This window comes from Entelurus aequoreus, linkage group LG18 (assembly GCF_033978785.1).
Source record: "Entelurus aequoreus isolate RoL-2023_Sb linkage group LG18, RoL_Eaeq_v1.1, whole genome shotgun sequence".
In the NCBI taxonomy this organism is placed as follows: domain Eukaryota; kingdom Metazoa; phylum Chordata; class Actinopteri; order Syngnathiformes; family Syngnathidae; genus Entelurus; species Entelurus aequoreus.
In genome coordinates, this window is record NC_084748.1 from 35,274,040 (window position 1) to 35,300,778 (window position 26,739).

The window sequence follows — 26,739 nt, forward strand, 5'->3', positions numbered from 1 at the left end:
TGATTCCTTCACCACTTCTGTCCTGGAGCCGGTCCAGGCTTCAGCAGTGCCAGCCAGCTACTCCCAGCTATCCTGACCGGAGAGATTCTCGGGGGATACCGATGACATCTAGTAGTTCCTCACGCAGTGAGAGATCCCCTTCGAGCTGCAGGCTGCGGCTTTTGCAACAGAGCGGGCCAAAGCGTTGCTCCAGATTTTTCAGCGACAACCTCCAGGTAGGGAAGCAGCGGCCGGTGTACGATATTGAGTTTCGCACAAGAGCGGCCGAGAGAGCGATTGGAACTCCTCCACCCTCCTGGATGCTTTTTATCTTGGACTTGCAGACGATATCCGCAAGATGATGATTCCGCTGGCTCTCCCAACCATGCTGGATGACCTGATCGAGCTAACCGTGATCATCGACAAGCGGTTGATGGAGGAGGAGTTCGAGTCGCGACAAGGGAGCGCCGTGACGACAACCCGGAAGAGCCATTCCAACGCTCGCTTCGCCACGCCTGGCTCACCTCCGAGGACCTACGACCCCCCGGCGTGGGAAGTGGACGAGCCCATGCACCTCGGTGGCAGCCGGCTCACGTCCGCTGAACGCGATCGACGTCAACGGTTGGTGCCTGTACTGTGGCGACGCCGACCACTCTCTCTCCCGCTGTCGGACACGCCCCACCAGAGCATTCAATGTCCGCGCGCACCCTCACTCACCTGGTAGGGTGACCACGAGAGGGCACACTTCTTCTCTTCCGCCGGGCGACAGGATGCAGCTCTGGTACGCTTTCATGGAAGAACGATTATACTGACATTTGTGCCCTCATTGACTCAGGTGCGGATGATCATTTTATTGATGCTGCTTTTGTCGACACCCGTTCAATTCCATATATTAAACTGTGGGAACCTAAGAAGGTTTATTTGCTTGATGGGCATCTCCTGGCAGGCATAACTCACCAAACTCAACCACTAGGTCTTCGGCTATTTGGCAATCATCATGAGTCACTACGTTTTTTTTATATTACCTTCTCGCACTGATCCTGTCGTACTTGGGTTAACCTGGCTGCTGAAACATAACCCTCACATCAATTGGTCGCGTGCTACGATACTTAACTGGAGTGTTACATGTCACACACACTGTCTTCGCGCCGCTGCTCATCCTCACACTGTTAACCGCATGCCACCAGCTGAAATCATTGACCTCAATATGGTACCAGTAGAGTACCATGATTTAAAGATGGTGTTTAGTAAGGATAAGGCGTTGTCGCTTCCCCCTCATCGACCGTATGATTGTGGCATTAACCTCTTGTCGGGTTCCCCATTACCTTCCTCTCTTTACAATGTTTCCAAGAACGAGCAGAAGGCGTTGGAAGAATATATTTCATCTTCTTTAGCTGAGGGTGTTATTAGCCCCTCATCGGCACCTGTAGCTGCCGGGTTTTTCTTTATTGAAAAGAAAGACAAATAAGTATCCTCTCCCCCTTGTGGACTCGGCATTTACTCCACTCCACTCTGCTAAGTTTTTCACGAAACTCGACCCTCTCCCAGCGTTCCGCCATCGACCAGAGGCTGCACCCCTGTGCCTTCTTCTCTCGTCGCCTGACTGCTGCAGAACGTAATTACAACATTGGCAACAAGGAACTACTGGCTGTCGTCCTAACCCTTCAGGAGTGGAGGCACTGGCTGGAAGGGGCTGATCTTCCATTCATCGTTCACACAGATCACAAGAACCTGGCTTATCTCCTTGCTTTTTGTCGTCAGTCCGGGGGGCATTCTGCAGGTCCCTGGGTGCATCATCATGTCTGTCCTCTGGCTACCGCCTCGAGAGTAACGGGCAGACGGAACGCACCAACCAAGACCTTGAGGCAGCCATCCGATGCGTCTGCCACCAGCAGCCCTCAACGTGGTCAGCCGAACTTCCCTGGATTGAGTACACACACAATTCTCTCGTTTGCTCGGCCACAGGATTGTTGCCGTTCCATGCGGCTTACGGGTACCAGCCACCAACATTCCTTTCCCTCGAGTCAGAGGTCATGGTCCCTTCCGTGTCGTCCCACCTGCACCGAGCATGTCTAACATGGCGCAACACAAGAGCCGCGCTGACCAGAACCTGTGAACGGAACCAATGTCATGCTAACCGTCATCGCACGCCTGCACCAGACTACCAGGTGGGTCAAAAAGTATGGCTCTCTTACCGTGACCTGCTTCTTGCTACAGACTCCAAGAAGCTGACCCCCAGATTCATCGGCCCATACCACATCATCAGGATCATTAACCGCGTCGCAGTCAAGCTTCGCCTCCCGGATTTCCTCAAGTGCAACCCGATCTTCCATGTCTCTCGCATCAAGCCAGTAGCCTCAAGCCCCCTGAGCCCTCTGGAGGTGCCGCCCCCTCCTCCTAGGCTTATCGACAACCACCCTGCATTCACAGTCAAGGCCATCTTGGATTTGAGAAAGAGGGGCAGGGGATTCCAGTTACTGGTTGGCTGGGAGGGGTACGATCCTGAGGAGCGCTCGTGGGTCGCTAGGTCCCTCATCCTCGACCCACGTCTCCTCCGAGTTCTATCACCGTTTTCCAGAGAAGCCAGGTAAGCCGCTATGAGGCTTTTGTCAAGGAGGTGGGGGGTACTGTGATGATTACCTGCTGTCTGGTGTGTTCGCTCTCCTCGCCTCTCTCTCTCTCTCGTCCTACAGTCGGACGATCCTCAGGTGGCATTGATTCTGGGCACACCGGCCACTAATTACAGCAGGGCTATTTAAAGCTGACTAGAGGCAGCTGGGAGGCGTCGGTTCCACATGCCTAACGCTCCCGTTCCTGTTCAGACGTCATTTTTCGCCGCTGGCTTTTTTCCTGTGACTCGCTCCTTCCCGCGTTGGCACTGACGTCTCCCTCCTGTACGGTTGGCCCAGCTGTGCCCGGTATGACCACCAGTACATGTGTGTTGTGTTTTCCATGGTGTGCTCCCTCCTTCGCCACCATCGCCTTTTTTTAAATTCCTCCTTGAAATAAAGACTTTGAATTGGTCTCTTGTCCTGCCTCTTGGATTCCGCACTATACGAAATCGTAACAATATCCTTCCATCCATCCATCCATTTTCTACCGCTTGTCCCATTCTTATTTGCGGTTGGTGCTGGAGCCTATCTCAGCTGCTTCGGGCTTATTAACATTAAATAAAAAATAAATAAATATAGTTCAAATTACAACAAATAATAACTTTATTAACATTGTTTTAGTCTGTAACAGAACATATTTTAAGTGCAATTTGCCTGATATTAAAAACAAAAGTCCTGATTTAAACTATGAAAATGTTTTGACTGACTTAAACCATTTGATAGGAAAAAATGTATTTATAAACTCTAAATTGATCATCAACATTAGCTCAGAAGCACAATATATAAAACAGTTTAACCTACAAAACAAAAATGAATAAAACAGTTTGTGATGATGATGATTAATGGGTACAATGAGCACATTTTGTATTGCACAACTTTTTTGAATTGGAGTTTGAAGCATGATACGGCATGATCCTGATAAAGCATGTTCCCCAGGCCCGACCCTTTATTTGAGAAGGACTGCTCTAACGACACAATCCTCATATTTTCCCAATGCTCTGACCCTTTCCTGGTTTTCGTCTAGAGCGCTAAGCATTTTGGGTAATGTGCTATGTTAACATTTAGCACACCCATGTCCTTACTTTGACATTGACAGAGATGTGGACATGTATTGGCGCTTGGCAGTCGTATAGTCTCTCATTAAACAACAAAAGTGACATCTGTAGATCTCTCTCAACAATTACCCAACAAAAGCAACGTGTTGGAATATAAACAAAAGGTTTTCAACTAAAAAAACATACACAGAGAGTGTTTGCAACTTGTAGAAGACGGAACAGACTGCTGGCAATAAGGGATCCTTTGATATTGTTTGTTTTTATAGCAATTTGACAATGTGTTGAGAGATCTGCTTTAACTGCCATTTGGTGGCTTTGTTAATCTGTGTAGTCAATATTTGTTTTCCAAACTCTGCCCACATTTGTGTGCAAATAAATGATATTTAGTTAGATTTGTTGAAACCCTGTACATTCTTTGTGGTAAAGGTTACTATGAACACTTCAAACATTGATCCCAAATTCATAAAAATCTCAAGCTGATGTTATTAAAAAAAGCATCGCAACTTCTGACGAAACTTTCTGAAAAAGCTGCTGCAAAATTTGTAATTTTAAGCTGCGACAATCACAAACATAAAAAATAAATAAAGAATAGATGGATAAAAGGCCTTTGAAATTCTACAGGTATTGTTTTTTAAACAAGTGTTCCTTTGGGATGACGGTTTTATGTTCCAAATGTAGGAATTATGAATTAAGAACCAATGAAAACCTTTTTATTTTAGAGACTGACATTGTACCATTTAAACATTCCTAACTGCCACGCAAGAGTAAAAATAAGGTTACCGCTTTTTAATATTAAGATGCATAAAATATATTAGCTTTTGGTCTTAATTTTATCACGTATAAAATGATGTCTATTGTAGTTTCCTGGACATTTTTACAATTATTTTTTCCATTCATATTCTGATTTATAATACTATAATTAGGGTTGGGTAACGAGCATCGATAGGAACCAGATCGGTTTCTACGATTGTCCCACAATCGTCCAAAAGAAAGTAAGCAGATATTAACAAGTTGATTAGTTAGAGAGAGGATAATATAACAACAATGTTGTTCTGTTGTAAGAGGAAGACAAATCGATCCATAAATCGACAGTGTTGATACCACGGATAATATCAGTATATGATTGATATTAAAGTGATTATACTTATATTGTTATTTTCTCACAATTTCATTTGAATTTCTTTGGTTTTTGCTAACGTTGAGAACAAAAACCTAAGCAGTGTAATGAGGAGTAGGTAGTAGTTTTTGCTTTTGTTTATTGTTTACTATTGACTTTGTTTTGATTAAATAAATGTATGTAATTAAAGAAAATAAGGGACTGGTTTAAATATTGTGTTGACATTGTTACACTGTCAATAGCACGCACTATACATGTTTTTATTTTTTTATTAAGGTAAATACATGTGATCAGTATCAAGGTCAAGGTTTAATTGTAACGCACCTTTAAACTACTACTACAAAATTCCTAGTTTGTGAACCCGTTCTCAAACAATGGCAATAAAACTATTTTGATTCTGATTAAGCTGCCCTAAAGCGTTGTACAAGTTTGGTAAAATAAAATTACAAAGACTGACCTAAAAATGGTGTAATAAAACGAATGAGCACATCTAACAGGTTTTAAAACTATAAAAAAAAAAAGTAGGCTCATAAAAGCATCTAAAAAACTATATAAAATGGTTAAGACATTACTAAAAAAAAGTCACAAAAAAAAAATAGTATCGGCCAATTTGACTCAACAGTGATCGGAATGGGCAGCATAAAACCCTGATTGTAACACCACTATCTCGAATACATTCACAACAGGATATGTGTACATGTTTGTTTTCTTTGAGGTTTTCAAAGTAAAATGCCACTTTTGTGAGAGTGTACTTCTGTGGAAGGAAACTTCATAACATTTATATTCAAGTTCAATGGATTGATATTGATATACTGGTTGAAAATAGCCCCATGAGACTAGTACATTTTTGACCCTGCCCTTGAAAGATTTGGAATGGTGAATCGTTGGGAACCGGAATCTAAGCGACAAACCGGAATTGGAATGAGGAACATGAATCGAGGCCCGACTTTAACCATAATACATACGATTCAGAACCCCCAAAAATTTTCCAACAGTTTTTCAAATGAATATTTTCCAATAATTAGTTTTAGTAGGGTGCCTTTTTAACCTCTTAACTGTCATAGATGTGTAAATAGAAGTTAACCACAATCAATTTTAGGACTTTAAAAGTATTTAGTTTACAACTGCAATGTAAATTTGCCTCATGCTTCTCATGTTTACACAGACTTAAATGTGACAAGTTTGAATAGAAGCATGACCTCAAAACCGTACTGTAAAGTTTTTTTTTTCCACAATGGAGGTATTATTATGAATTGTTCGAACAGTGATTGCAAGAAAATAATCTGTTGTGAACATTAGTTAATACTTTGTTAATTTTTAACACTTTTTTTTTCTACCCCTCTATGTTTTAGTGGCTCTTCAATGTCTAGAAGCGCATGTATGAAGATGCCCTGTGGCTGATCGTGACCATGCTTTCAACAAAGCGCTCGGCAGGAGCGTGGGGATGAAATGGACGGAGCCAAAGGCCAAAGCACTGCACCAGCCCGGCATGTCCAACGGCAGCAAGTCCCCCCCGCAGTCCGGAGAAGGTAAAGGATATGACAATGATTCATCTGGCACACGTCCAGTTCACTCATTTGCATTAGTGATGTAATAAAAACGGTGTCCAAGATGAACTTCTATCAATGTCAACTTGTTATGGCGCCATGGTTCACAGTGCCATGCAGCGATGATGACCATAACCCTGCTGAGGTGCCAGTGAAGCAGCAATAATTTGTACAAGATTGAATATTAGCATGTTTGGGCCACACTGCCTGCTTTGGACCAATGCTAGAAAACATGCAGCAGCCATATTGGTGCAGGCAGGACACGCCTTTAAGTAAACACTATTTGTACTATAATGATAACACTCCTTGAAATGCAACTCTTTTTTTTTTAAACAATGAATACCGCTCAAAGAGTGTGAAATACACTACCGTTCAAAAGTTTGGGGTCACATTGAAATGTCCTTATTTTTGAAGGAAAAGCACTGTACTTTTCAATGAAGATAACTTTAAAATAGTCTTAACTTTAAAGAAATACACTCTATACATTGCTAATGTGGTAAATGACTATTCTAGCTGCAAATGTCTGTTTTTTGGTGCAATATCTACATAGGTGTATAGAGGCCCATTTTCAGCAACTATCACTCCAGTGTTCTAATGTTACAATGTGTTTGCTCATTGGCTCAGAAGGCTAATTGATGATTAGAAAACCCTTGTGCAATCATGTTCACACATCTGAAAACAGTTTAGCTCGTTACAGAAGCTACAAAACTGACCTTCCTTTGAGCAGATTGAGTTTCTGGAGCATCGCATTTGTGGCGTCAATTAAACGCTCAAAATGGCCAGAAAAAGAGAACTTTCATCTGAAACTCGACAGTCTATTCTTGTTCTTAGAAATGAAGGCTATTCCACAAAATTGTTTGGGTGACCCCAAACTTTTGAACGGTAGTGTATATATATATATTAGGGTTGTACAGTATACCGGTATTAGTATAGTACCGTGATACTAATGAATCCTATTCGGTACTATACTGCATCAGAAAAGTACCGGTCCACCCCCCCCTCCCGTCATCGTCACGTCATGTCATTGCTTGTTTACGAGCAGACGACCATGTTCGGTAGCGCACAATCACGGAGTACTTACAAACAGACAATGTATGTGGACCGAAAAGGGAGAACGGATGCATTTTGGCTTAAAAAAACTAACAATAAAGGTGAAGTTATAACACTGAAACGCTCTCAGGAAAAGGTGCTTTAAGACATGGCTGGCGAGCTAGCGGCTAAAGTCCAGCCGGTGTCGGCAGTGTTTTAAAAGTTAAAGTTAAAGTACCAATGATAGTCACACACACACACTAGGTGTGGCGAAATTATTCTCTGCATTTGACCCATCACCCTTGATCACCCTCTGGGAGGTGAGGGGGGCAGTGGGCAGTGGGCAGCAGCGGTGGCCGTGCCCGGGAATCATTTTTGGTGGTTTTACCCCCAATTCCAACCCTTGATGCTGAGTGCCAAGCAGGGAGGTAATGGGTCCCATTTTTATAGTCTAGCTACTTCTAAATCACTAATCCTCGCCTCCATGGTGACAAAGTATCATCCCTGCAGGACGAGGAATAGCTAAACATGCTTTACGACACACCGTAGCTCACCGGCGTCAAAATGTAAACAAACGCCATTGGTGGATTTACACCTGACATCTAGGATAATGATACCAAGTACAAGAGCATATCTAGACGATACTACTATGATTACATCAATATTTTTTGCATCACAACATCTTCTTTCGTTTTTTTTTTAATATTATGTTTATAAACTCAGGAAATATGTCCCTGGACACATGAGGACTTTGAATATGACCAATGTATGATCCTGTAACGACTTGGTATCGGATTGATACCCAAATTTGTGGTATTATCCAAAACTAATGTAAATCATCCAAACAACAGAAGAATAAATGATTATTACATTTTAACAGAAGTGTAGATAGAACTTGTTAAAAGAGAAAGTAAGCTGATATTAACAGTAAATGAACAAGTAGATTATTAATTCATTTTCTACCACTTATCCTTTATAATGTTGACAAAATAATAGAATGGAAAATGACAATATGTTACTGCATACATCAGCAGACTAATTAGGAGCCTTTGTTTGCTTACTTACTAATAAAATACAACTTGTCTTGCATGTTCACTATTTTATTTAAGGACAAACTTGCAATAAGAAACATATGTTTAATGTACTGTAAGATTTTTTGGTAAAATATAGCCAATAATGCAATTTTTTGTGGTCCCCTTTATTTAGAAAAGTATCGAAAAGTACTGAAAAGTATCGAAATAATGTTGGTACCGGGACAACATTAGTTCCTGGTAATGATATATATATTCTCAAGTAACTGAAGTATCAAAAGTATCGCTATTTTGATTTGAGAATTGATATTACACTGCAAAAACTGAAATCTAAGTAAGATTAATAAGGGTAATATTTGCTTATTTTTTGTCTGATAAGATAATTCTTCTCACTAAGCAGATTTGATCATAGAGTGTTTTACTTGTTTTAAGTGTTTTGGTCCTAAATTATCTGAGTAAGATATTACAGCTTGTTGCTGAGTTTTTATGACCTACAGTATATTGAGTAAAACATGCTTGAAACTAGAATATCAACTGTTGCAAAGCTGTGTCATCAACACTCACAAGTATAAAACTGCTTTTTCAAAGTATTAATTTCTTATTTCAAGTATGAAATAAAAAATCATTACTTTGACACAATTGTGTCTCATAAATAAAACAGATAACAGCCAAATGGACTTTGCTGTTTTATTTTCAATGAAACAATAGAAAAGATGTACTCTTATAGTAGTACAGTTGGCACACTACAGTAAACTGACAGTTAATATTTAAACAGTTGACATTTCAAACAATTTTGAACAGAAATAGCTCATGCACATTCAGATAAATTCTTCAAAATTACAATTAAAAAAAAACTGGCCGGGGGCCGGGCTGTAAAAAAATAAATAAATAAATAAATAAATAAATAAAAAAGATAAAATAAAAATAATAAATAAAAAATAAAAAAATAAAAAATAAAAATACTGTATATATATATATATATATATATATATATATATATATATATATATATATATATATATATATATATATATATATATATATATATATATATATATATATATATATATATATATATATATATATATATATATTCCTTGCGCACTAATTGACTGAAAGAGCACACACTTGGCGCGATGATGTCATGTTATGGATGGGAAAATGCCTTTTTAGACAATATGATTTGCCTGAGCGGCTAGTAGACCCCGAGAGTAACAAGCGGTTGCCTTGTTGCCTTCCATTAAGAAAAAAAACAAGTTTTTAGTTTAAGTTTGCTGGTTTCAAGAAATGTAATGCTGAGCACATATCATTATGTCAAGATAATGGCACTAGCATTTATTTATTTTAAGAATATTTTTCAACATACTGAGAAAAAAGGTTTCATTTTTTTTTTTTCTATCAAGAAAAGTGCACTTGTTATTAGTGAGAATATACTTATTTTAAGGTATTTTGGGGTTCATTGAGGTTAGCTAATTTTACTTGTTTTGGAAAGTCTTGACAAGCCAAAATTTCTTGCTCTATTGTCAGATAATTTTGCTTAGTTCAAGTAAAATACCGCAAATTTTGGTGTTTTTTTTCTTTGTTTTTGAACACTGACTTTTTGCAGTGTAGAGCATAAAGATCTGGTATCGATATTCTAGTGTTGAGCCGCACATCACTACTAATGTTTTTGTCCTTATGTATCATTGGGTATTTTGTCTAGGAAAAAGGCCTGCCGTAAAACTGCAGTCAGTATCCAGCAAGTGTATTTTCAACATGTCTGTGATTTAAATAAGGGGTGTCTAGAAGGGGCCCTTTACATATTCTAACTATAAATCCAATGCATAATAATTTATATTGTACTAATTTGCTTCGTCACCTATAACACAATGCTAAGATGTCGATCCTTACCTAATTTAAAGTATACTATCCTTTATTGAATTGGTTTTAGCATTTTTTTTAATGTACAAAATGGCCGCCGCAATTTTTTTCATTCTTCTGCCTGCCGACCTCAGTAGAAAAAGTTAGGACACCCCTGGTTTAAACAGACCAATTTTCATCATAAAAAGTCTATAGTTATACATTTTTATGTTTATCCCTTGTTGTCTCCCCTCCACAGCTGCGAGCTCTAACCCAATGGCATGGGTTAAGATGTTTAAGAAACCCGGAGGTGGAGGAGGCTTGAAGAAATCTTACCAGCCTGGCAGCATGTTGTCTCTCGCACTCACCAAAGGCCTCCTGAATGAACCGGGACAGAATAGCTGCTTCCTAAACAGCGCTGTTCAGGTAAACCCGCTATATAACAATATATAATTCTGCTTAGTCCTCCATTCATAACGATATATAATACTGTTTAGTCCTTCATTCATGTTATGTTGTACAAGTTAGCTAGTTTGCTGCTTGTAGCTTTTGGGCTGTCAGGCTAGCTCGCCATTGCTGACTAAATGTTAGTTTTTGTTACTGAAATGTGCACTTTTTGGGCACTTTGAAATTGTAATTGCTCAATCATTGTACAGCAGCAACAACAGTAATTTGACAATGTGTCTAATAAATTCAAATGTATTATGTTTGCAGATGATACAAATGTATATTGTTCAGGAGAAGACTTGAAGGAAGTGTTGAGGATAATTGAAGTTGAGTTGCTTCAGCTAAAAAATGGTTTGATATTAATAAGTTATCATTAAATGATAAGAAAACTAAATTTATGGTGTTCAAAAAAAAAAAGTTAAAGTACCGTATTTTTCGGACTATAAGTCGCAGTTTTTTTCATAGTTTGGCTGGGGGTGCGACTTATACTCAGGAGCGACTTATGTGTGTAATTACTAACACATTACCATAAAATATCAAATAATATTATTTAGCTCATTCACTTAAGAGACTAGACGTATAAGATTTCATGGGATTTAGCGATTAGGAGTGACAGATTGTTTGGTAAACGTATAGCATGTTCTATATGTTATAGTTATTTGAATGACTCTTACCATAATATGTTACGTTAACATACCAGGCACGTTCTCAGTTGGTTATTTATGCGTCATATAACATACACTTATTCAGCCTGTTGTTCACTATTCTTTATTTATTTTAAATTGCCTTTCAAATGTCTATTCTTGGTGTTGGGTTTTATCAAATAAATTTCCCCCAAAAATGCGACTTATACTCCAGTGCGACTTATATATGTTTTTTTCCTTCTTTGTTATGCATTTTCGGCCGGTGCGACTTATACTCCGAAAAATACGGTACCAATGATTGTCACACACACACACTAGGTGTGGTTAGATTATCTTCTGCATTTGACCCATCACCCTCACCCCCTTGGAGGTGAGGAGAGCAGTGAGCAGCAGCGGTGGCCTTTTTTGGTGATTTAACCCCCAATTCCAACCTTTTGATGCTGAGTGCCAAGCAGGGAGGTAATGGGTCCCATTTTTATAGTCTTTGGTATGACTCGGCCGGGGTTTGAACTCACGACCTACCGATCTCAGGGCGGACACTCTAGTGGTGCAAGGACAAATTGTGAAGCAACATTTTAATTAAATTAAGTGGAAATTGATAGAGTATATGAAAGTAAGTTCTTGGGAATAATAATTGATCCAAAATTATGTTGGAAACCGCAGATTGACTATATAAAGGGAAAAATGTCCAAATCCATTGCTATTCTTTATAAAGTAAGACACATGCTGAACAGCAAATGTTATATTATTGTTTTATATTTCCATATCTAACATATTGTGTTGAAGTTTGGGGAAATGTTTATAAAACAAACTTAGACCCAATAATTAAACTTCAAAAAAGGGTAAATAGAATAATACACAAAGCGTGTAACTGTGAACCTACCAATCCATTATTCATAAGTTCTAATGTGTTAAAATTTTCAGATTGTGTTTTTAAAAACAATGTTTTCCAGTTTGTATTCTTAGGTTATTTAAATTAAGAGGAGACAACTATATATTACGGGGATATGGATTTTTGAAATATGTAAAGTAAGAACGAATATAAAATACAAATGTATTTCAGTTTTAGGAGTTAAATGGTGGAACAAGCTCAGTGATGAGTTGAAGACATGTAGTTCTTTGTTAAGGTTTAAGAAAGCCTTGAAAGGTGAAATAGCGGAAAATTACAAAATATAGCAACGATTACTTTCATCCCATTGATTTTTTTGAACGTTGATGTTCCAGCCAATCTAATTTTCAGTGAATGTATAGGATAGGCAAATATAAGCCTTGGCTCCAGCCTATTCCTTTTTTGGTCATTCTTTTTCTTTTTGTGTGTGTATGTAGTAAATGATTGTTAATATGTATAATCTGTGCTGTTAAATTAATCACACAAAATGGTTGATTATATGACCGAAATAAACTAATTTCATTCATTCATGTATACTGTAGTGTTGTCCCAATATCTAGCGGTACCACAATAAAGGGGACCACTTATTTTTACAGGAAATCTTATGGTATATTAAACATATGTTTTTTATTGCACTCATAAAACTTTTCGAACACTGGAATAAAATGGCATTAAATAACATTGTCAACAGACTGCACAACTTATTTTTAGTGATAAGTAAGCAAACTGGTTTCAAAGGTTCCTAATTAGTCTGCTGACGTATGCAGTAACATATTGTGTAATTTCCCATTCTATTATTTTGTCAAAATTATGAGGCACACACGGTATATAATCGATAGATAGATGGAATCTTAATCTACTTCTTCATTTACTGTTAATATCTGATTACTTTCTGTTACGATACAGGGGGGAGAAGACGGCACAGAATTCAGGGACGTCGTTTAGCTCTATTTACTTAAATATGTACAATAAGACATGAAGTGTTAAACTAATCCAAATGTGTGTGTGTGCGACTATGTATAGAGATTAGCTGTTGAGTGTTACCGGTAGTGTTGAGCGAGGTGCGGAAGTCCAAGGGGGCAAGACAAGCTCGGAGGTCCGTGAGCAGGCGTGAGGTCGAGGGCAGGAGCGAGGCGTCAGAGTCCGTGTCCAGGCGGGAGGTCGAGATCCAGGAAGGCAGCAAGGGGACCAGAGGGAATCCAGGGAGCCATAGAAACACAGCTTGAATCCGGGAAGCGAAGACACAGGACAACACACAATGAGCACAGAGGTGGGGAAACACGGAGAGAGAGAGTGTGCATAGATTTGGACGTTTCGGCTTACTGTACGGAACAGGATACTACGTTCTGGCCCGGAACGCAGGTCTGCTCTGGCTTAAGGGAGCTTATCAGCGACAGGTGTGTTGAGTGATGACTGATTGATGATTGAATGCAGCCGCCTGCTGCAGCCGGAGTGGTGCACGCAGGCGCGCGCTTGGACGTGCGTTCGATGGAGCGCACGGATGAATGCGCATAGGAATGCGCCCGGGCCATGACACTTTCTGTTTTAACATTTTCTATCTACATTTCTGTTAAAATATAGTCAGCACTCAATCTTCTGTTTTTTGGATACTTTTGACATGTTTTGGTTGATACTGCAAATGTAGGTATCGATCCAATACCAAGTAGTTACAGGGTCATACATTGGTCATAGTTAGAGGCCTCCTGTGTCCAGGGACATATTTTCTGAATTTGTAAACGATAAAAAAATAGCAAAAAATGTTGTGATAGTTAAAAATATTGATGAAATCATTGCATTGACTATATATAGCTCTTGTACTTGGTATCGTTACAGTGGATATTTGAATACATCCACCCATTTGTTAACATTTAGGAGCGCTAGTTTGCTATAAGCGGTTAGCTATTGTATTTTCCCACAATGTGTAGCAAAGCATGTTTACCTATTCTTCATCCTGCAGGGATGATATTTGTAAAAACTGTAGTTTATTTGTCACTATGGAGGCGAGGATTAGTGATTTAGAAGTAGCTAAAACACTGTAGAGGGATGCTAGTCTCCAGCTAGCTGTGTTTTAAAGCACCGCTTTGTGCGTCATTGTTTACAACGTCACCTTTATTGTTAGTTTTTAAGCCAAAATGCGTCCATTCTCCCTCTCCTGTCTCCACACTGTTTCCGCTTGTAAGTGCTCTGTGTGTGTGTTGACTTACGTCTGCCTCGGCTCATATGACCAGCAATGTCACCATGGCGTGCCTTTAGGCTCATGGAAAGAAAAAGTACCGGTGTTTTTCAAAAGCAGTATAGTAACTTTTTAAAGTCTTTAGTATTGTGGTACTTTATTAGTACCGGTATACCGTACAACCTACTGTCACTTCCTGATCTAAAAACTCAAGTAGTACGGCAACACAATGTGGACAAAACATTTTTACTAAGTCAGGGTTGTTCTATGTGCAGCCCAGGGGTAATTTTAATTAAGCCTGCAGGCAGCGACATTTATCTTTTGGAAGATATAATTAATTAATTTAACTCACAAGCAACTTGACAAAGCATTTTAAAATGGCATGATGTTATTACTAAACATACCAGTTTAATGCACACTGTCATGAAATAAACTAGCACGCGGCAACACGTAGATAACCCATACAAACAATACTACTACGGGAAAAGATAATAATTGATAACTAAGGCTAACAATTACACGTAACTTCAACTACCCTTTACGAAGATGGCGCAAGGCATGTCGGGGAGCCAGATTGCGCTAATTTTCTCTGTCGCCTACAACACAAAGCTGAAATGTTGATGATTTTTTTCAAATATGTTAGCATTCTTCGGTGACCGTGTTTTGGTTTTAGCATTTTTAAGGGGGACCTGTGATTATTTTAGTCTTTTCTGAATGATAAATGTTACAATACTGTACAAAAATCATGTCATAAGGTTTACAGTTACAATTACTTACAGTATTGTCTAGAGATGTCCGATAATGGCTTTTTGCCGATATTCCGATATTGTCCAACTCTTAATTACCGATTCCGATATCAACCGATACCGATATATACTGTCGTGGAATTAACACATTATTATGCCTAATTTTGTTGTGATGCCCCGCTGGATGCATTAAACAATGTAACAAGGTTTTCCAAAATAAATCAACTCAAGTTATGGGAAAAAATGCCAACATGGCACTGCCATATTTATTATTGAAGTCACAAAGTGCATTCTTTTTTTTAACATGCCTCAAAACAGCAGCTTCGAATTTGGGACATGAGGTTGAGTTGGGCGGGGTTGGGGGGTGGAGGGGGTGGGGGGGGTAGCGGGGGTGTATATTGTAGCGTCCCGGAAGAGTTAGTGCTGCAAGGGGTTCTGGGTATTTGTTCTGTTGTGTTTATGTTTTGTTACGGTGCGGATGTTCTCCCGAAATGTGTTTGTCATTCTTGTTTGGTGTGGGTTCACAGTGTGGCGCATATTTGTAACAGTGTTAACGTTGTTTATACGGCTACCCTCAGTGTGACCTGTATGGCTGTTGACCAACTATGCCTTGCATTCACTTGTGTGTGTGAAAAGCCGTAAATATTATGTGATTGGGCCGGCATGCAAAGGCAGTGCCTTTAAGGTTTATTGGCGCTCTGTACTTCTCCCTAGGTCCGTGTACCACTCCGTACAGCGGCGTTTTAAAAAGACATAAATTTTACTTTTTGAAACCGATACCAATCATTTCCAATATCACATTTTAAAGCATTTATCGTCCGATAATATCGGACATCCCTAGTATTGTCCATCATTGGACAAATATAACACTTACAGTAGGCCTATAGTCCCTCATAGGAAGATCATAGCACTTACAACATTGTCCCTCATAGGAAGATTATAGCACTCAAAGTATTGTCCATCATGGGACGATCATAGCATTGACAGCATTGTCCATCATGGGAAGATCATATTGCTTACAATATTGTCCATCATGGGAAAATCATAGCACTTACAGTGTTGTCCATCCCTTCAAGGTGCTTTGGCAGCTGGACATTTTCAGGAGAAGTTTGCGGCACCTTTCCGGGCACTTTTGCCTTGGTGATTCCTGCATTTTCTGCGCATTGAAGGTTTGTTGCAGTTACACCTGGTCGTTGGTAATGTGTTGCTAAACGTTACTATGGTAGCTTTACTGACGAGTTATGTTTTTTTTTGTTTTTTTTATCTTGGCTTTCAGAGCATATTCAGCCAGTTCCAGCAGAGTCGTGAGCGTGTGCTGCAATCGGACAGCCTGCGGAACGCCCTCGCCGAAACATTCAAGGACGAGCAACGCTTCCAACTTGGCCTCATGGACGACGCTGCCGAGTGCTTTGTATGTTGACACAGTACCTATGGCTCTTAAAACTCTGTGGGCTTTTAAAATGGAAGTGAATTTGCATGGAGCCGACCATAAACACTACAGTACTCACTCGCTGGTGTTCCTCTCAAAATGGAAATCAGTCAGTGGGATTCCACAATAGCACTTCATACTGTATTGGCGAGCTAGCTAAATTAAACCAGAATATATATAATTACAGTAAGTCACATCTTGCATGACCACTTGTTGTTTCAAATGTTTTATGCACTCACTTTAATGCCCCACACAGCAAAGATAGGACAGGGTAAGTTGGCAATAATGCAGTAGGGAACATTTTCATGCATATTTTCTTTCATAATTTTCTCATACAATTATATTTATACTCACAAAACATCTTTGTATTTGATATTACAACTTTTCCATTATTATTTCTTTGATGATTGGCTTGGACAAGTCACATGGTTCTACTGCCTTTTAGTGGAGCACGTGGAGTCAATGTCATAGCAGGGAATTCATTCATATGGCTCCATTCCTGGGTGGATCTCGTGTTGAAAGGAAGGGGGTGGGTTAATCAATTTGCAATGCAGTCTGCTGAAAATGATAGAAAGCGCCACTCTATATAGCAACTGCCGCTGTGGTCAAAGTTGGAATTGCCACAAAACACATTTTAAGGTATTCAACAGTCAATTTGTCACGTTTCATGTGTTAGGTAAACGGCAACAAATGGGGCCATATGAATCCAACAAATGGGGCCATATGAATCCCTTTCCTACTGTAATAGGGGTGCACAAAAAAATCGATTTACATTCGAATCGCGATTTTTGTTCATCACAATTCTAAGTCGACTCATAATGTTCAAAAATAAAGTAAAAAAAATATATTAAAGATTAAAGATTAAAGATTAAAGTACCAATGATTGTCACACACACACTAGATGTGGTGAAATTTGTCCTCTGCATTTGACCCATCCCCTTGGGGAGCAGTGGGCAGCAGCGGCGCCGCGCCCGGGAATCATTTTGGTGATTTAACCCCCAACTCCAACTTTTGATTCTGAGTGCCAAGCAGGGAGGAAACGGGTCCCATTTTTATAGTCTTTGGTATGACTCGTACATATACATTTATATATATATATATATATATATATATATATATATATATATATATATATATATATATATATATGTATATATATATATATATATATATATACATAAATATATATATATATATATATATATATATATATATATAATGTATATGTATATATGTATATGTATATATATATATATGTGTATGTATATGTATATATGTATATATATGTGTATGTATATATATATATATATATATATATATATATATATATATATATATATATATATATATATATATATATATATATATATATATATATATATATATATATATATATAATGTATATGTATATATGTATATGTATATGTATATATATATATATATGTGTATGTATATGTATATATGTATATATATGTGTATATATATATATATATATGTGTATGTATATGTATATATGTATATATATGTGTATATATATATATATATATATATATATATATATATATATATATATATATATATATATATATATATATATATATATATATATATATATGTATTTTTTTTAAAAACTTTTTTTAAACTTATTTTTGAACATTATGAGTTCATAAACGATATGTATGGATGTGTGTGTGTGTGTGTGTGTGTGTGTGTCGTTTTCAGGCAACCAGAAGGAATTTTTTTTACCTGTAACCTCTTTTGGAAAGTTTCATTATAATTGTCATACCGAATATTACATTGCGAGAATTGTTTTGAATTTCAATCACGGATTGTGTTGAATCAAGAATGGATTCTGTATCGGATCGAATCTTTAGGTGCCCAAAGATTCACACCCCTAAAACTAACCATCCCCGCTCTTTCTCATCAGGAAAACATCTTGGAGCGCATTCATCTGCACATTGTCTCAGACACTGCGACAGATTCCTGTTCATCCAAATCCTGCATTACTCATCAGAAATTTGCAATGATGCTTTATGAACAGGTAACATTTTAATTTGTCTTCTCCACCCCCCGTACTCCTAAATTGGTGTAATTATGTCAACCTTTTTTGTTGCAGTTTGTGTGCCGCTGCTGCGGTGCGTCATCAGACCCTCACCCGTTCACAGAGTTAGTACACTACGTCTCAACCACTGCTCTATGGTGGGTACTTTTAAAAATAAAATATAGGCCAAAGTGCACAAACTACTGCTTGTACAGTTTTATCAACACAAAACGTTGTGTACAATATATTCATTTAATGGAGCCTGTACAGTCACAGTGTCTGTTCTTGGTACACCTGCACAATTTATCAAAAACAAATCTTGAAATCTGGTTTTACGGATATAATAACAATAATCAGCTTTGACTGACAATAAAAATTGTAATTAAATTTTGACTTGATCGTAGATTAGTGAAAAGAAAAGCAGCATGTTATATTTATGTTTGTTTGTCTGAACACATTTTAGCTAGTGGACTACAGTAGTTCCGTATTTTTCGGACTATAGGGCGCACCGGATATAAATGAGCGTGTCTATTCAGGTCTATTTTCATACAAAAGGCGCACCGGATTATAAGGCGCATACAGGGGTCATATTATGATTTTTTTCTAAATTTAAAACACACGGCGTGGCGAAGTTGGTAGAGTGGCCGTGCCAGCAATCGGAGGGTTGCTGGGGTTCAATCCCCACCTTCTACCATCCTAGTCACGTCCGTTGTGTCCTTGGGCAAGACACTTCACCCTTGCTCCTGATGGCTGCTGGTTAGCGCCTTGCATGGCAGCTCCCGCCATCAGTGTGTGAATGTGTGTGTGATTGGGTGAATGTGGAAATACTGTCAAAGCGCTTTGAGTACCTTGAAGGTAGAAAAGCGCTATACAAGTATAACCCATTTATCATTTATTTATCATTTATCTTGTGGTCCACGTAACATGTGATGGCGATTCTTTGGTGAAAGTGTTGCATAGATTATGTTTTACAGACCATTTTCAAGTAGCTTTCAGAGCGTTTCTTCAGGATGCGCTGTTTTGTGGGCGGTCTTACCTAAGTGGCTCACCTTCGACAGGTCTTCTCCCCGTCATCTTTGTTGTAGCAGTGTAGCATGCAAGCACGGGAGTGGAAGAAGTGTCAAAAGATGGAGCTAACTGTTTAAATGACATTCAGACTTTACTTAAATCAATAACGGAGCAGCATCTCCTCATCCATGGCTCAGTAATGCAACATCAACGCCGGAAATGTGTCCTGTGAAAACCGTCCGACCGGAACCCTCTAATAACTAAAGTTCTGTGGGTGAATAATGTAAACCCACTACAGTTTTTAGCGCTTTGATAGCTAGTCTACTGAAAGATATAAGTAAGAACTTTAAGCTACTTTATATTAGAAATGGCAACATAAGAAGGTAGAGAAAAAGAAAAAGAAGAAGCTTATCGACTACGGCATGGACTACAATGGCAGACGCGTGCAAATTTTCAGTATTTATGCAGATACCAAATACAGATCAGCAGGTACCAGGAGGTAAGAAAAGTTGGTTTTGCATAATATTGCGAAACAAAATGCCAGATAATGTCTGCTAATAGGTGCCATTTTGCGGTCCTTATACAAGCACCATAATAATACTTGTATGTTTAATGCGCTGACAATCCATCAAGCGGTGCAGCTTCATAGCTTACCGTGCTAAAAACATTTTGACAGATTTTTGAGCACCGTGTGTAATGTTCTATATTCTCAATGGAACATTTAAAGTTTTGGTGGTGTTTACAGGCGTCATCTTGCAGTTTACACATATCTCTTAGGTGTGACTGTTATCTACTGGTCACACATATCATTACGCCATGTACCAAATAAAATAGCTTCGAGGTCGGTAAGCACAAGCAGAATTATGCCGTACATTATGCGCACCGTGTTATAAGGTGCATTGTCGGTTTTTGAGAAAATGAAAGGATTTTAAGTGAGCCTTATAGTCCGAAAAATAGGGTACTTTAAAGGGGTCGAATTCAGATTTAAAAAAAAATCTAAAACACTTCCTTGTGGTCTACACAACATGTAATGGTGGTTCTTTGGTCAAACTTTTGCAAAGATTACACTACTGTTCAAAAGTTTGGGGTCACATTGAAATGTCCTTATTTTTGAAGGAAAAGCACTGTACTTTTCAATGAAGATAACTTTAAACTAGTCTTAGCTTTAAAGAAATACACTCTATACATTGCTAATGTGGTAAATGACTATTCTAGCTGCAAATGTCTAGTTTTTGGTGAAATATCTACATAGGTGTATAGAGGCCCATTTCCAGAAACTATCACTCCAGTGTTCTAATGGTACAATGTGTTTGCTCATTGGCTCAGAAGGCTAATTGATGATTAAAAAACCCTTGTGCAATCATGTTCACACATCTGAAAACAGTTTAGCTCCTTACAGAAGCTACAAAACTGACCTTCCTTTGAGCAGATTGAGTTTCTGGAGCATCACATTTGTGGGGTCAATTAAACGCTCAAAATGGCCAGAAAAAGAGAACTTTCATCTGAAACTTGACAGTCTATTCTTGTTCTTAGAAATGAAGGCTATTCCACAAAATTGTTTGGGTGACCCCAAACTTTTGAACGGTAGTGTATGTTTTACAGACCATCTTTAAGCCCACTTTCTGACTGTCTCTTCAGGATGCGCCGTTTTATGGGCGGTCTTATTTATGTGCGGAAGCCCTCTTCCTGGCCAAGCCCTTTTTGCCTGTGTCTCCACCTTGTCAGCCATGTTGTACAGTAGTTTTTAGTGCATCCACATGGAGTATACTGACAGATATGTTAGAACTGTATACTACTTGGTATTAGAAATTGCAACACCGCAGGATGCAAGTGTATGCACGTGGATAGAAAACAATAAAGATCTTCTTGACGACAACTTTTGAACTACAACTGAATAAAAATAGCAGCGTTTTGCCAAGCTCTTTGGGGAAAACATTACCATATATGGCAATATCTGCTGACATAACTAAGACAACATTTGTCACTAAAGTCTCAAATGCCAAAGGGCTCATTTGGAGCTAGTTTGGAAGGAGGCAAAATTGTATCATAAATATCTCCGCCAAGCCTCCATGGTTTGATTTTTGAGGACTTACGGGGATTCAAAATACACAAAAATAGGTACCAACAGGTAAGAAAAGTTGGTTTTGCATAATAGGACCCGTTTAACTTACAAATTGGTTCTGTGACGGAACTCGTAACTCCAAACACTTGTATCTAAAATCAACGTCGTCCATTTAGATGAAGTGAAATTAAATTAATTGGTGCTTGACCGCCCCAAAACAACACAATTTTACCCCGTACCGTGCCTTTTAAAAAGAAAAACTAACTTTTAGATAACAAATATTGTATAAAAAAACAATAATATAAAAAGCACTACAAACAACTATAGTAGTTTTATGACGTAATGTAATAATAATGTACAGTATTTACTTAGGAGAGCAGACGTTTACGGTATCTTCTTCGAGCTGCATCTCCGTCAAACACAACATCAGCAGCATCCCCATATTTTTATGGATACATGTCCTCTGTTTAGAAATAATTCTAACATCCTTTATTGGGGTTATGACTCCTCCTCGTAGCAGTGCTGCGCTCCAACTGCCAAGTTGGCGACAACGCTCCGTCATGTTTTTGATGATTCCTTTCTTTATTCAAAGAATATCATCCGTTTCTTCTCATCACTCTCCTTCACACTCACTTTCTTCGTTCCAGTGGTTGTAAAACAAAGTTATGTCACTCTATAACTGTAATCTTACGCTAACGACCAGACCAGATACTTGTAAGAAACATACTTTATTTGTCACCATGGAGACGAGGATTATTGATTTTGAAGTAGCTATAACACTGCTGACAGCGGATGGACATTAGCCGCTAGCTAGCCATGTTTAAAAGCACCTCTTGCTGATTGCCGTTTTAGTTTTATAGCTTCACCTTTATTGTTAGTTTTTAAGCCAAAATGCGGCCATTCTACCTTTTCTGTCTACACACTTTGTCTGCTTGCAAGTATTTGCCGTACATGCTCCTCTGTTCCTAAAACTAGTAATGTCACGGCGGAGGGAACTGGTATTTTTCAGAAGCAATATAATATTGTTTTTAATTCATTAGTACCGCGGTACTTTACATATAGAATTGGTACCTATGAGTACCGGTATCGATTCCCAGGTACCAGGAATTGGTACCATATCAGATCAAGTGTGAAAGGTACCCATCCCTACTCTCCAGTGTGCAAAAGTGAGGGTTGTCTACCAAAATGCCAACCATCTGTTTGTCTGTTTACAGCCAACAGGTGGATCGCACAACGGGGAGGACCGAGCGTCTCAGGTCAGACATGTTTGGAGAATTGCTGCAGGCAGCAAACAACACAGGCGACCTCCGCAGCTGCCCCGTATGTCATTTATTGCCTGCGTGCTCCTTTTACGAGCTCCTGTAAACAACAAATCCCCTGTGAGCGCTTGTTCACCAACTAGCGATTAATGATTTAGTCTCTCAGCTAAACAGTTTGCACGTTTCCGTAGGAATGACACACCATGACGAGTGAATGAACTTTTAAGAGTACATGCTGTTCTTTCTGCTGTGGTGCTGCACTTGAAGGAAGGAGATGGTGCCAGAATGGTGTTAGGATATAAATAGCAGTAAGGGCTTAGCCTCTGTTTTTTCTCTCATCTGTATTTGCTTCTGCTGCTGCTGCTGTCTTGTCTCAGTGTTGTGAGCCTTGCCAGTTTTCTTTTAAAAATGTGCAATGCAAACATAACAAAACATTATTATTGTGTTATTATGAGTAGTGCATTCAGGTTTCTTGTCAGCCTGCTACTAAAGTTAATATGTATTTATTTATTTTTTGCTTTGGACAAACTAGGCCCTCTGTTTCCACTTTGCTAAACCAGTATTAATGTTTTACACTTGCCCTATATACTGTAGTTTAAAGAGCGTATTTAAAGGTCCGCTATTATGCAATTATGTGTCCCTTAGAGATGTGACGGTCGCGAACCATTTGAGTCCTTTGAATGGCTCTGTTAAGTGACAGTTGAGAACTGATAAACACTTACGAGTCGTTTGTTTGGGAGCCGGTTTTTTTATGCATATGAGTCCGAGTAAAAAAAAACGTAGCAGCATAGAGATACACTTTTATTTATTTAATGTTTTTATTTAATTATTAAGTATATTTATGTGTTTATTTTTTGTATTTTTATTTTTTATCATGCCCTAATTTTTATTGAAGTTTTATTTATACTTTATACATCCATATATATATATATATATATATATATATATATATATATATATATATATATATATATATATATATATATATATATATATATATATATATATATATATATATATATATATATATATATATATATATATATATATATATATATATATATATATATATATATATATTTTTTTTTTTTTTTAATTTTTTAATTTTTTTTTTGTAAATTTTTTTGTATTGTTAAAATGCTGTTTTTTTGGGTAATTCAAAAAGGTGATGTCACTGTCAAATGGCAACACCTTTAAGGAATGTTTACAATAAAAACAAAACAAAAATAAAATTACAGTCGATATTTCAGAATAATTTCCACCAATAAAGTAATATTTTTTTACATTGAAATTATTGTGATCCACACTTTATCTTACCACTGCTACCAGTAATTGTTTTATTTAATTAAAAAAAGAAAAAGTTAAACGTTTAAAAAATAACTATAATTACGAACCACTCTTTTGAACGGCTCTTTCAAAGGAACGGCTCCTCAAGGTCCGGCAGAGAGCCACACATCTCATCTCTAGTGTGCCAAGGGCATGTTTATGTGGCGTGTGACATTTTGTATGATCACTTTTAAGGTATGGTGAAAAACCCAAACCTTCTTCCTCATTAACATGACATTGCCTCTGACCTGTACCTAGCTAGATGATCCCAGACTGGTGTATAGCATATCATATTAGAGCTTTTTATTTCCCGAAATGTGTAACTAGGGCAAAAGAAATTAACCAAAAACAAAAGGAGGATATCCACACTGCAAAAATACAAGAAAAAAGAGGCTTCGCTGCACATCTTAAAATTAAGCCTATAGCTCTGCCAACTTAGTCAGTCAGCTGTAAGTTTGATCATCTTGTTTTTCTTCAGCAAGGAGGCTAACCTAGCAAGATATTCTTATTCAAATGTGACAGTAGTGTTAGCACTGTAGCTCACATAGCTACGGTATGCTACTGTTGCTAACATTTGCGTCTTTCTAGCCCACTCCTTAATGTTACATTGTTTGATATATGTCTATTACCTTGGACTAGTGCAGAGTTACGGTACAGTGCATATGTAAGATGCAGATAAAGTCCACAATTGCGCTTCTCTCAGCCACATGCTCTGTTGCAAACAGTCGTGGACCAACACGGCTCATTAGCATTAAAGCTGAAAACACACAAAACCTCCTGTTCCCAGTCAGATTTACTAAAAGCACCTGAATAGATTATTAGATATAATTTTTTAAACACTTTGCCCTAATGCTCTTTTGTGGGACCAACGAGACTTAAAATGCATTTTAAAAAATGTAGAATATAGGACCTTTAATTGTAAATAGCATGATAATTATCTATCTTTACAGGCAATGTTTTAAGCACCATTTTAACCTTCTTAACAACCATACTATTTAAGTTAGTCATTATGGTAATGTAATAAAAGTTGTGACTTAAAATATTTGATGAACAAGTAACAATAGTAGCGACGCTAATAGTTAATGTTAGTAGTTAACGGTGACTTTTGCTTAATCATCATATTCATCTTCGTCTATTGTTTACTGGTGGCTGGCATTACTTGCACCCACTTTTGCGGTACATCATTATAAAAAAGATATATCTTTCATTAGGGAATGTTATAGTTTGCTTATTTGTAATTTATTTTATTTTTTTAGCGAGACTGCGGTCAAAGCATCAAGATTCGCCGTGTTCTCATGAACTGCCCGGAGATCGTCACTATCGGATTTGTTTGGGATGCGGAGCAATCCGATCTGACAGACGACGTCATTCGGTCACTTGGCCCACGTTTGAATTTGTGTGGGGTAAGTCGAACTTAATCAGACACATAATATTGTTGTATAGTTGTATTTGTTTCAGACATGCCTAACAGGTAAGTGACATAGCACATTTGGACAACATATCCATAATTAGTAAGGATAAGCAGAATGTATGTATTAATCCTACCTCCTCTCCATATTACTAGGGTTGTGAATGTTTGGGTACAACACGATTCGATTCGATTCTCGGGTGCAACGATTCAATTCAGAATCGATTTTCGATTCTAAATGATTCCCGGTTCAATACTTTTTTTCAATAACATTGGATGTGAGTTCTATGATTAACTACATTCCTCAATAAAACAGATGAAGTGAAGTGAATTATATTTATATAGCGCTTTTCTCTAGTGACTCAAAGCGCTTTACATAGTGAAACCCAATATCTAAGTGACATTTAAAGCAGTGTGGGTGGCACTGGGAGCAGGTGGGTAAAGTGTCTTGCCCAAGGACACAACGGCTGTGACTAGGATGGCGGAAGCGGGAATCGAACCTGGAACCCTAAAGTTGCTGGCACGGCCACTCTACCAACCGAGCTATGCCGCCCCAGCTGCCAGATAACCAGCTCTGATAATTTTCTATATTACTTAACAGAAAACAAGTTTTGTTCTTTTCTTTTCTAAAGTAAATCTGTTCAGCAGATATAGGCATCTACATCAACGATATGATTTACCTGAGTGGCTGGAAAGGACAGATTGAAAAAAAATATATATATATTTTTTTAAATTGAATTTTGATTTTTTTGAAAAAAATAATTGTTACAAATAACAATTGCGATTAATCCGAAAACCGCTTTTTTTTGACACCCCTATTAGTTACTGATAATTAATTCTGACAATATATTATTCCGGTTGACAGTAATTTGTTTGCTAACATTTTGTCATTTAAAGTGTCACATGGGAATGGTTGTAATCAGAGGTGGGTGGAGTAGCCAAATATTGGAAGAATACCTTTACTTTAGAGTAATATGACTCAAATAAAAGTAAGAAATCTGCAGCTAAAACATAAAAAAAACCATCTCCAACTTACCTCAATGTGTTTTCTCCAGTTGGAAATGGAATTCTTAAGCTGAAATTTGAACATTTCTACGG

General features: G+C 38.0%; 1 protein-coding gene across 3 annotated transcripts in view; it reads left to right on the plus strand.

Annotated features, from left to right (window-relative positions):
• The window catches only part of usp53b (ubiquitin specific peptidase 53b), a 94,205-nt gene that overhangs the window by 32,219 nt on the left and 35,247 nt on the right, over window positions 1–26,739 (plus strand). For 2 of the 3 annotated variants that reach the window (XM_062027064.1, XM_062027065.1), the window contains exons 2-9: window positions 6,116–6,292; window positions 10,469–10,635; window positions 16,185–16,277; window positions 16,385–16,519; window positions 18,465–18,578; window positions 18,654–18,736; window positions 22,863–22,968; window positions 25,490–25,636. In XM_062027064.1, the coding sequence (XP_061883048.1) occupies window positions 6,208–6,292; window positions 10,469–10,635; window positions 16,185–16,277; window positions 16,385–16,519; window positions 18,465–18,578; window positions 18,654–18,736; window positions 22,863–22,968; window positions 25,490–25,636 (930 nt within the window). In that variant the 5' untranslated portion in view covers window positions 6,116–6,207. Of the gene's footprint in view, window positions 1–6,115; window positions 6,293–10,468; window positions 10,636–10,706; window positions 13,460–16,184; window positions 16,278–16,384; window positions 16,520–18,464; window positions 18,579–18,653; window positions 18,737–22,862; window positions 22,969–25,489; window positions 25,637–26,739 lie in introns of those variants that run through there. The other variant, XM_062027066.1, reaches the window with a different exon arrangement.